The sequence below is a fragment of the Gracilinanus agilis genome, chromosome 2, assembly GCF_016433145.1.
Source record: "Gracilinanus agilis isolate LMUSP501 chromosome 2, AgileGrace, whole genome shotgun sequence".
Lineage (NCBI taxonomy): Eukaryota > Metazoa > Chordata > Mammalia > Didelphimorphia > Didelphidae > Gracilinanus > Gracilinanus agilis.
In genome coordinates this window covers 718,612,236-718,625,032 of record NC_058131.1, presented here as the reverse complement: position 1 = coordinate 718,625,032, position 12,797 = coordinate 718,612,236, and the positions used below count along the sequence as shown (strand labels likewise).

Here is a 12,797-nt window from a genome sequence, read left to right as displayed (position 1 = left end):
TCAGGAGCCCTGGGGTTCTTGTTCTGTTCCACCATGAAATGTCCACACGGCCTTCAGGAAGTCACTCCCACGCCTGGGCCTCAATTCCCCAATCTGTTTAACTCAGCACTGAGCACACAGGAGGTACTTCATGAATGCGTGTCGTCCCTTGACTTGCAAAGGCAGAACTACATGATGCCTAAGACACCTGCCAGCATTAGACTTAAAGGCAATGGCCACTTACTTACTTCTCCGATTCTCTGACCAGGAACAATACTTCTTTTGTGTGTTCGGCTGCACCCTAGCACTTATCAGCTGCCCAATAAATACATGTTGGAAGTAAATTTAGACATTTTCTTTTGCTGCCTTTTGATATTTGTCCTATCTGATACCTTATCTAGCACCAATGGGCAACAATGAGATTACTGAGGAAGCAAACAATTAGTTTAACAAAAAATAATTCTGCACCCAAAAAGGTTATAATCAGCTCCAAAGAGAACAGAAGAGAGTATCGAGAGAAACATTCCCGACCAGGGCTGCCGCCTCAACCTCTTCCTCTTCTCCTCTCACCAGGATTTCATGCCCACAGTTGGCCAACTGCCTTAGCAGACTTAAGACAATGGAGAGGCGGAAAAGGCAAGCAAACAGAGCTTTCCAAAGGGAAATGGGAAAGCTGGCCTCCAGATTGTTGAGAGAAGATTACAAGAACTGAGGAAACATGGACAACTTGCAAGATGGATCCATGTATGAATCTGAGCTTTAAAACAAGTTCTGTATAGGAAAACCTGAATTTATAACACAAAACTATGTAGGCTTGATGGATTCTTTAAAAAGCCTCTTCATTTTCCTAAAGCAGGGGTCGGCAACGTATGGCTCTTTCTGCAGGAGCCATAAAGTCCATTTTTTTCAGGCGCTGTTACAGGAGCGGCACTGTGAGCACTGGACGGCTCTCACGAAATGACATTTTAAAAAATGTGGCATTTATGACTCTCACGGCCAAAAAGGTTGCCGATCCCTGGCCTAAAGGATGATCTATCGTATTAATCAAAGTCCACCAACATATAAGGGAATTATAAGACTCCTAATTCCATCTCCCAAATTTAAGAGGCTGGTTACCACTCTGAGCCTCAGTATCTTCCTCATAAACTGGGGATAACACCAGCTATAAAGCACATCCCACCATACTGAAGGATCAAGAAACAGTACCCTTAGCCACTACAGTGATGGGTGGGCTTTCCACTGCCAATCGTCAGCTAGTATTCTTAAATTTTGTTTTAAATAAGGTTTGCCCTTAATGAATTTCCAATAATTCTATTTACAGACCACTCTCCATCAGAGGATCCCAGACTCCAGGCTCGCAGTCCACAACCTCATTTTCACATACGAGGAAATGAATCCTGAGAGCAAGTGGCCCCACATCTCCTAGGCCAACTTAGTGAGAGAACATGGCCAAGAATCAGCTTGAGGCTCTACAGTCTGTGCTTTATTTTGTCCAGACTTGGTTTCTCTTCAGATACACATCAGCTACCACCATGCAATCCAAGATCCCTGAAGGCCACCTGAGGGCCTGGCAGGCACAGGCAGGGAAGCCACTGGTGCCTTGGCTCTTAGGTATGTCTCCCAGGTGGGACCTGAACTCAGATCTTTCTGGGTTGGTAGGCTCTTTCATTTTCCACTGACCCATAGCTGTGGTTCATAAATATGTGAGTCAATCAATGCCAAATTTTTATGCGTTACAAAAACAGCAAACAAGAAGATAGAAGCAGTTAAGCAGCAATCCAAAGGGAAAATAAAGGAGATGGGGAGGAAGGAGGTGGGTTGCACACCTCTCTCCTCCTCTTACTCTAAAAACTTCATCATTATCTAGTACAAATCATCTACTCAGAAGGCAAGTATAACCTTCTTGATGAAGAACCCCAAAATGAAGGCAATTTAAATATTATTTCTAGAATATTCATTTAAAATATACTCATTATCTTAAATATTATTTTAAAATCTTTCTTCTCTTACAATTCTTTTTTTTTTAAACCATTACCTTCTGCCTTAGAATCAATACTGCGTATTGACTCCAAGGCAGAAGAGCAGTAAGACCTGGACAATGGAGGTGAAGTGACTTGCCCACGGTCACCCAGCTAGGAAGTGTCTGAGGCCAGATTTGAACCTAGGACCTCCTATCTTCTAGGTCTGGCTCTCATTCCACTGAGCCATCCAGCTATCCCCTCTTACAATTCTTGATCACATGTTTAGGAGCTAACTCGGCAGGAGAAGGGGAAGACAACAGCCCCTTCAAGGTGGAAACTGCAGGACACCATAACTCACACGTAAGGCCCCAAGAGAGAAAAACATCTTAAAAATACATATGTATGCTTAAAAATGACTAACTGCAGAGTGAGCATTAAAAGCAAGGCTTTGGGGCCAGCAAGTTTCCAAAGGATCCTAACTAAAAAGTAGCAGAGATTATTTCCAATAACCTTGAAGCAGCAAAATCCCCACTAATATGGATGCTGCTTTTAAGTGCCTTGAGCACCCACTATGCACACTCCCAATATAAAAAAAGACAAGTCACATTTCTTGTCACCGAAAAGGAGTAAAGGAATAATGGGGCATGGCCAAGCCTGTACTTCAAGGAAAATGACCGGGCCAGGTGTCCGGCAAAGGATGGATGGAAGCAGGGAAACAAGCCAGACTCTGACCGGAGTTCAAAGGAGGGAATGAGGGGCCTTGAACATGCCAGTAGCACGTATGTGGACAAGAGCGCACATGAGGCTGGACAGAATGCTCATGCATCCTGGGGACAAGAGGCAGCTTTCAGGGTAAAGGGTTCAGAAGGAAGAGCCAAAAATGCCAGCTACGTTTTGAGTGGTGTTACCCAAAACTATAGGCTCATTGGGAAGAGGCTCTTCTTCTGGTACCTTAAGTTAGAGCTGCTAACAGGGCATTTAGGAAGAGGAAGGCAGGCAAAAATGTGGAACTGCGCCCCAGAGGAAGAGAGCCTAGAGAGTTCTACAAAAGCGTAGCCAAGGTTTGGGAAGCAATATCCAAAGTCATGGCAGTGTTTGAGACTTCTGATGGAGAGAATACAAAGAAAAGTTGAGAAACACAGGACAGTCCTTGGGAAATGCTCACACACTGGGGACAAAAGGAAGCAAAAGAAAAGTCTAAGGGGGAAGGGGAAGAGGAAGCATCTATCTAGCACCTACTTACTATGCGCCACGCACTGGGCTAAATGTTTTTTCAGATATTCTCTCACTTGATCCTCACAACTACCCTATCAGACGGGTGTTATTATCCCCATTTTAGAGATGAAGAAACTGAGGCAACAGAAATTCAGTGATGTGCTCATGGTCACACAGTATCAGGGACTGAAGCTGAACTCAGGTCATCCTGACTCCAGGCCCAGCCACCAGCTGCCTCTTAGCCCAATGTCTGGCACATAATAGTATTATAAAAATGCTTAAGAAAGAATCAGAAAAAAATCAGGGTCAGAAAAGTAAGTAGAAATAGTCATTGGAGAATTACAAACTCAACCAGAGAGGGGTGACCATTATCAAAGAGCACTCCGAGTCACTAATTATAATAGTGGTACAAATCAAAACTACCTGGAGCTTTCCCCTCACTCTTAAAACTTAATAGGACACAAATATGATGGAATATTACTGTTTGATTAAAAAATTACAAACATTGAAGGCAGCTGCGTGGCTCAGTGGATGGAGAGCCAGGCCTAAAGACAGGAGATCCTGGGTTCAAATCTGGACTCAGACACTTCCTGGCTGGGATCCTGAACAAGTCACTTCACCCCCATTGCCTAGCCCTTACTGCTCTTTGGCCTTAGAACCAATACACAGTGTGGAAGGTTAAGGGTTTATAAAAAAAAAAAAAAAAAAAAGGAAACAACAAACATGATGGAAAAAGGGAATCAGAAAAAGACACAAATTAACTCTGAGTGAAGTAAACAGGGGAGGGAGGGAGGGAAAGAAGGAAGGAATGAGCATTTTGTATGTCAAACACTGCGCCGAATGCTTTACAAATGTCATCCTTCAAAGTAGATGCTGTTGTTTTCATTTTACAGAAGGGAAAACAGAGGCAAAAAAAGTTTAAGTGACTTGCCCAAGGTCACAAAGCCAGTGAGTATTTGAAGCTAGATTTTCACTCCCGTCCTTCTGGCTCCAGATCCAGTGTTCTTCTACCCAATGTGCCAATAAGCTACCTCAGCAACAGGGCCAAGAAAACATTGTACTTACCAAGAAGGAAAACAGAAGAACCACAAAATAATTGAAACAAAATGTTGTTAAATTATAAAGACCACGTTTGGCCCCACAGTAGAGCTATGGGCAGCCGCCTGCCTCACCCCTCACTCCTCTGCTGAGGATGGAGCAGCACTTCAGGACATCGGATTTCAATGTACCAATTAGTTCTGCTCATTTTTTCTTTTCTTCCTTTTGAAAGCTTCTTTGTTTTAAGGGAGGAGATTGGGGGGAATGTAGAGGATCAGAAAATGAAAGATATTACTAAAAATGCATTTTTAAAAAGATAATGGGGCAATATCATGGAAATAGAGCAGAGAATGCCAGTTACTGCTCAGAGAACCTTCTGAACTTCCAATTCCTCCTTCCCAGGTGGTCTTTGCCAAGGAGAAGACAAGGGGCATTTGAAATGCAACCTGACTTTCCATGCTAAGGATCAGTTTTTAGACATGGAAGGACCACAAGTGGTCACCTAGCTCAACAGCCTCATTCTACAAATGGGGAAACTGAGGCCCTAGAAATTAAAGCAGTTCACCTAAGGTAGTGAATGGCAGGACTGAAATTCTAACTTAGATTTTCTGACTACAGAATGGGAAGTAGTTGGGGGGAAGTGGTGTTGAGGCATTTTTCTTGTAGAGGGAGATGGAGAACAGAAAAGGGAACAGCAGGGGAAAGAGCTAAGAAGGAAAACAGGGAATAGAAGAAAAGATGGATGTGAATTAGGAACCCCAACACTGGCTGAATAAAATGCCAGTTTTTGCAAGCTATCTTGTCCCGGAAGGAAGTGGAGCGTATGGAAAAGGGCCCATGGCCTTGTACCTGGCAGGGCTGGAGCAGCAGGGACTCTGTGGACAGCTCTCCTCTTCCTCTCTGGCCCAGCCTCCACCTGATTTATTCCTCTACTTGCACCATCCCCATCCCCAATCCCCTGAACTTGCACCCACAGACTTCATACTTGAATGGAAAGGCCTGAGAAGCAGCGCAGGCCCAGAGACCTTAAAAATCCTCATGTCTACACACCATGATAATGTAGCAAATGTCATTTTATAACCACATGAAGTCCTCAATGTTTTAATGTATGTATATATATATATGTATGTATATTTATACACACGCATATATATATATATATATATATTTTTTGTAACAGTATCAAAGGTACCAAATTACAACTGCTATTTTATTAACAACTAAGTATTCAAAATCTAAAATGCAGCAACATATCCATTGACTGGACAAACATTTACTCCTGAATGTGTTCACCTGCTTATTCTGAGCTCCTGAAACTAAAAACAGATCAGATTATCTCCAAAGCCACTCAATATAATCATATGCTCACTGACTTTGCTCTGAGCCAAAAATAATCATTCCTCTTGGGCCATTCCATCAGCCTTCGAGTTTCCAAGGTTTCCCAAGTGTAGTAAGGATTCTACACTTTTAAAAATGGGCCTTGTTGACCTCAAGACACTTCCCAGCTGTGTGACCCTGGGCAAGTCACTTGACCCTATTGCCTACCCTTACCACTTGGTTCCAAGATGGAAGGTAAGAGTTTAAAAAAAAAAAAAAAAGGACCTTGAGAACTCTCCAACGCCCCACTCCAGCCCACCCCTCCTGACACTTGGTGACGACACCGCGCCCCTCACTGTCACCATCTAGCTAACAAGTTGCCAAATCTTATTTTGCCTTCCATTCTCTCTCCTCCCCCGAGTTCAGGTTCTCATTGCCTCCACCTAGACTTCTGCCTAGTCTTCAATCCATCCTGCAGACTGCTGCCAAAGCGATTTCCCTAAAGTTGAGGTCCTCGCATGTCACTGCCCCGTCAATCCATCAAATAGAAGCTCCTTTTGTGTTTCCAGTTGTTCCAGCCTGGCCCCATCCTGCATTTCCAGCCTTGATGTACGTTTATTTAAAACTGAACATACCTCAGTGTGGCTGATTTGTGTTAAGATAGTGTCTCTCCTAAGAGTATCTGCATTTGAAGCCACACAGTAGCCTGAATTCACTTTTCCCTTGTGTAAAGGAATGTAAAGCATCAGCTATTTGGAGATACTGGTTGGCTCTGAAAACACAACAGTGGCGTCCGCGTCCACTTAAAGGGAGTCGTTTTCAAATTCACAGGGAAAGATGGAATGGCATTAATTCACAAAACAAAAGTTCTCAATGACCACAAATGGAAAACAAAACACATACAGAAACGACTTTGTTTTAAGCTGTAAAACTACTTTCAAAATTGAGAACATGGGTGCAAAGCATAGCCCACATTTGGCATAAAACACAAGGAAACAAAAGGCTCTTACCTGACTACATCATCAATGTTGTTCCTGTACACGCCTTCAAGCCTTTCTGCAGGAAACCCCATAGCAATGATGTTTGGATAAATATCTGAGCAGTCCAAAGTTAGGGAAAATCAAAGATGCATGTCATGTGTGAGTTTAACCCAAGCCACTAGTCACACTACTAACCAACTGATAGCAAGTTTGGCAATTTCAATGATCAGAACAGGAAATTTTCCAAAATATTAAAAAGCAAAATCAGCATCCTAAAAGTATTTGCTCAGCACTTTAAAACAAATTCTCAAAAAGTATATTCAATGAATAGTTGCATATGCAAGCTCCACACACAGTTTAAATCCATTGGAACCAAAAGTATAAACAAACGGAATCATGGCCAAACGGTTAAAATGATTAATTAAGAAACTTTTTTTACTGTGCAAAAAAACCCCAGTGACAACCCATCCCATCTTTAATTACAGAAAGCTATTGGTGGCCTAATAAGCAGTTGTGATTGTTTTTACACACCTTCTCAGCCCTTCAGCTCCATCAACAGCCAAGAGAATGGGGGGAGGGGGAAGGGATCAACACTTAGGCTCCCCTGTTACAAAATAGGGCAAAGCACAAATCACGCAACATAAAGCACTTTGCAAACCATAAGACAGTACACTAATGTCTGCAACGATTACTATTACACACCCCTCACATCACAGTAATCTAAACTACAAGAGCACAGGATGAAAGAGGGCTGGCTACACCACAGGCCCCTGGAAAAAAGGATCGGCTGAAGCACAAGCTCAATGAGTCAAAGGCGGGTTACAACAGGGCACTGGGACTGCACTGGGAGAAAGTGTGTCCAGAACACGGCACCAGCAAATGGCCCTCTGTTCCCCACAACCTGTGCTGGTTACACCACAGCTGCAATAACTCGAACTCTGGGCATGACTGTTTGGGGAAGGATGCATTAACTGGAATTGATTCAGGAGAGTGATAAAGAGAGGACTGGAGCCCTGGCTGCTCATGGGCTGTTTAAGGGATCTCAAGATATTCAGCCTGGAAAAGAAGACTCTAAAAGGCCATCGACACTGCCTTCGAGCACAGGAGGGAGACTCAAGGCTTGCTCTGAGTCAGCCCAGAACTAGAAGAGGGCAGAACCATCCACAGGGAAATGCTGCAGAACAGCAGATTTGAGTCTAATGATGAGGGAACCTCCCTAATAATGACTACAAGTAAAATAACATTTATTAGGCACTGACAATGTGCCAGCCACTCTGCTAACACTTGAGACAGAAATACAAAATCGAGGTGGTCTAGGAGCTCAGAGAGTTCATACTCTATGAATAATACTAAGAATTTCCTGGAAAGTGCAATGAACTTATAATAACTAAGAGGCAGCAGGTCCAGAGAAGAGACAGTAAGCACAGCCTCTGGAGTCCACAGGCCTCAGTCAGGCAACAAGCATTTGCCATTTGCCAGGAACTGGGCCAAGTGCTGAGTTTTCAAAGAAAGGCAAAGAACCCAAGACATCCGCCTTCAAAAAGCCCAAAATCTGATGGGGGTGACAACATGCAAGAAGCAACAATCTACATGCACACAGAGGTTATACATGGGTCTATATGAACACACAAGGATAAAGTAAATGAAAGGTGACGGAGAGGAAGGATTTGTCCAGAGGCTTAAGGGAAGCTGGGGTGGAATCAAAGAAGAACATTCCAGGCCTGGGGACAACCAGAGAAAAGAGAGGGAGTAGAGAGGTGGAGTGTCTTGTTCACAGAATAGTGAAAAGACCCGTCTAGCTGGATCAAAGAGTTTGTGGAGGGGAGGAAAGCTCAGTGTCTCAAAAGGCTCAGTACAATTAAGACCCTGATTAACTAGCTGGGAAAGACTTTAAATGCCCAAGAGAGGAGTTTAAATCTGATTCTGGAGGTAATAGGGAGACACTGGAGTTTACTGAGGAGAAGGGTGACATGTGCTTTAGGAAAATTGCTATGTCTACAGAGTAGATGAATAGGGAGGAGGGGAGGCAAGGAAGGCCTGGACCAGTGTTAGCCACATCTTCATAGGAGTTCATTTCAGAATTCTCTTGAAGGAGTCTGCCTAGCTGGCCCCCACCGAGTTCCTGCCTGCTTTAAAATTCTTTAATCTTATCCTATGTCAGTTAGACTTGCTCCTTTAAGCCATTCCCAACGGGCCCTTTATTTCTCACTTTGATGCTTCATTACTGTTCATGAAGGTCAATACTCTATTTTAACTTTCCTTACCAGAAGACAGGTATTTGTATTCCCCAAAAGAAAAGCCTACCAAGATGCAAATACACTTCAGAAGTTCACCCAAAAGGATTTCTTAAGGAACAACCCATAAAAAGAGAAATTGTTCTTTAAAAATCTAGCGGCATTCAAAAACTATGACTAATCAGTACCCATTCTACTCTGGTCTTTGGTGCATGAACAGCCAATCCCTTCCAATGTTCCCATCCATTTTCACTATCCCAAGATGCTCCAAAGATCATTATTATAATTCTTTGGAACCTAAACTGATAGAAGAATCAATACAATCAACTACCTGAATAATGTAAAAGTGGCTGAAGAACCAAGAGCTGCGTCTCTAATATCACTGATTTGCATTCACTGAATAAGTGATAAATTTGCATTATAGAATATCCTGAACAATCCAACTTTTCATCAAATTTAAGAGACAAATTTGAAGTAGGTTAACAAAAGGCAACCGTTATTGGTGACTTTTTGACAAACCTACTTTACAGGATAAACTAGCATAGCAATTACTTGTGAATTTAGACCAGGACGCTAGAGAAACCGAAGGCAGTAATTTACACGTTTGCTTCCACGCCTAAGAAGGGGCTTCTCATAAATGTCATAAACCCAAATGTACGGTCTGAATTAGACCCAGAGAACAAACCTGTTATGTCCCACCTTCTTGGGATGCTGGGGAGGGAGGGGAAAGGGAAGAGATGAATGAAGCATAGCCATGTCTGCTCACTGCTTTCACCCACTACTAGACTCATTTCCCCAAAGAAACCATCCTCTCGAGGGGGTTTAAGTTCCCAGGATGGCTGGTCTCTTATAACCGGATTAACTCAGGAGTTGTTGAATTTGACAGTACTACAATGTTGCTGATAACAGACCCAAAGTATCATAGTTCATCTAGCATCATGACCTCCCATGGGCTGGCCCCTGGCTAAGCTCCTAATCATTGCTTGAAAAATTATTCCTTTAAGAAAATATATTCCAAATTCTAAAATGTTGGAACACAGTTTAAAAACTGAGAATAAATTCTATAGTCTGGCAAACTCCTCATCTACCGAAAGCTAGCCCCAATTTCCCTGTCTAGCCTTTTTTGGAGGATCTTGCCCCTCACTGTGCCACTCCGAGGACACAAACTGTTCATACATTCCTCCCTCCCCCCCCCCCATTAAAATCCTTCTCTTCCTTCAAGTGCCACCTCAAATGCCACTTCCCCTATGAAGCTTTCCTGGATATCCTCCACTGTAAGTAATCCCCTCCGCCCCCCTTTAGATCTTTCCATTTCCCCATTCTACTTTATATCACAATTTTGTATATAGCCCCAGGACCCCCTAAAAAGGGTCATCATTCCTAACAAAGGGTCTTGTCAACATTTAGAGGCTAAATAAACATCTGAATTGCATATACTGCCTACAATGATCTACTCTAATTTCAAAGGATCTATGATGAAAAATGCTATCCAAGAGAATCTAAATGCACTTCTTTTTCTTTGAGGTTTTTAGGTTTTGCATTATTTCACATGTAAAACTGAGAACAAATTTGTTTGTTCCAGGAGGGGGAAGGAATTACAGAGGGAGAATCTGGAATTAAAAATATTTGTAGGGGCAGCTGGGTAGCTCAGTGGATTGAGAGCCAGGCCTAGGGATGGGAGGTCCTGGGTTCAAATCAAGCCTCAGACACTTCCCAGCTGTGTGACCCTGGGCAAGTCACTTGACCCCCATTGCCCACCCTTACCACTCTTCCACTTAGGAGTCAATACACAGAAGTTAAGGGTTTAAAAAAAATAATAAAAAAAAATTTTTTTTTAAATATTTGTAAATGAATGTTAAAAATTTTGCAACTAATTAGGAAATAACAAAAATAAGAAAACTAAATTGGGGGCAGCTGGGTAGCTCAGTGGAGTGAGAGTCAAGCCTAGAGACAGGAGGTCCTAGGTTCAAACCCGGCCTCAGCCACTTCCTAGCAGTGTGACCCTGGGCAAGTCGCTTGACCCCCATTGCCCACCCTTACCAATCTTCCACCTATGAGACAATACACCAAAGTACAAGGGTTTAAAAAAAAAAAACTAAATTATGCCAACTCACCAATAATAACCTTCCATATTATTACACTATCACTTTGTCAAAGAAAAAATTCCAAAATCTATCAGTCATAGTAAAAAGTTAATTACCCCAAATCAAGGGTATCCATCAAAATTCGCAATTAACTGAACAACCCTTAAAAATGGAAACATTTTTCATAAATTGTGGGAAAATCTTTCCTAAATGGATTTTCATAAGGAAGCCATAAATCTCTTTTTAAAGTAATTAAGACTTAGGAGAGGCAGGACCTAAGATGGAAATCTGGAGTCGTTTTGACTCCAGCTCCAAAGCCTCTCCTGAAGGCAAGGCAAAGATGAAGTGAACAGGGTAGGCAACAGATGGCAAGGGAAGTTGCCCAATGGCAGAACTTAAGTTCCACGGGCCCTCTGATATTTTCCTTTCCATCTCTATATCTGAAAACTAATTTAATGTGTACTTTCCAATTTCCTCATTTTAAAAAAGTAATCTCTTATGTGATTCTAATTCAATTCAAACATCTGTGAAGTATATACAGAGTGCTGAGCCTCATGGCAGGGCTATAAAGGAGAAAGCAGAAAACTGAACCTATTACAGCTAGGTGGGCTGTAGAAAAAACCCTAGATCTGGGTCAGGAAGTTCTGAATTCAAGTTTGACCTCAGATACATGCTCGTTAGCTCTGTAACCTGAACAAGTCTACCTGGATCTTTGGCAGTACTTCCCTCAGAGGGTTAACTGTGAGAATCATACAAGATACCTGTAAAGGGCCAGGCACAGAGCCTGGCACACAGTAGGTGCTCTATCAAAATGCTTCTTCCTTTCACACTCTTTCCTGCCCTCAGAAAGCTGAAGAAGATGCAGATACCATCATCATTTCCACAGTGCAGAGAGGAGTTTGACCTGGCCTGGAGAGGATCTCAGGGGCCATCCATCAGGTCCAACAGTTCATTTTCAAAGAGGAAAAAAGTGACTTGTCCCAGGTCAGGTAGGTAAAAAGAGTCAGAAGGAGTATGATTTCAAAGCCAGTGATCTCACCACTATATACCATGTTGTTCTCATGCAGGGGGCTGGGGAGAGACACGGACAAAAGACTATCCAGTTAGATCTAGGTGACAGGCAGGTAGCAATGTGCTGGAGCCCAAAAGATGGAAACTGAGATGTGACAATACTCATGGAGCTATGAGAACGAAACACCAGGGTGCAAAGGCAACAACCACTTAAAAGATTCTGAAAAAAAAGAGGCCCCAGGTCAAAGCTCTGGAGAACCCTCAACATTAGGGAGGCAGGAGACAGCTGAGAATTCAACAAAGGGGAAGTAGGAGTAGCCCAGCAGGCAGGACAGAAAAGCCAGAATGGAGGGTTCATGGTATGAAAACATCAGAGAATTCCCATCAGATAAGGCTAGTTAGAGAAGCAGCTGAGATTATTGGTGGCCCTTAAGAGCACAATCTCAGCCTAAGTGAGGATTAGAGGAGATCCAGATATAACCAGTGGGGTGAAGTGGTGGGAGCTGCCATTTCTCATACTCCCTGTAGTCCCGCTCTGCCCCCCAACCCCAGGAGTTCTCAAGTTTCTCTGCTTCTTCAAGATTTTCCTTTCCCATGGGGCCAAATTTATTCCCCATTCTGTCTCTGAAAAAAGTCTTTGTCTTTCTGTTTGGGCAAGCCTCTTTCAGAGCACACTAGATACTGAGTCGTTGATGGGGAATGGTGACTCTACTGAAGATCTGCATTGAAGGAGAACAAATGTTGGCTCCTAAATATTGCCAGTTGGTCAAGTACCCTAAACCATGGCTTTTACTATTTAATGAATGAGGGAGTCCATTACTTAATATAAAATTCACACAGGAAACAAACTCTTTGCCAAAAATCAGGCTCTAAGAACGACGTAGGGGGAAGGAGGTTCAAGTACCAGACAAGGCTGGGTAGTTTTTCTTCCTTCCGGCAAGACAGCTACTCCAAAGGCAGGATAGAAATGCAGTTTCT

The 12,797-nt window shown here is 42.8% G+C and overlaps 1 protein-coding gene across 1 annotated transcript in view; it reads right to left on the bottom strand.

The window, feature by feature from the left end:
* The window catches only part of PTEN (phosphatase and tensin homolog), a 78,053-nt gene that overhangs the window by 43,392 nt on the left and 21,864 nt on the right, over positions 1-12,797 (bottom strand). Inside the window, exon 2 of the mRNA XM_044659228.1 lies at positions 6,521-6,605. Coding sequence (XP_044515163.1) covers positions 6,521-6,605 — 85 coding nt within the window. The remainder of the gene's footprint in view (positions 1-6,520; positions 6,606-12,797) is intronic.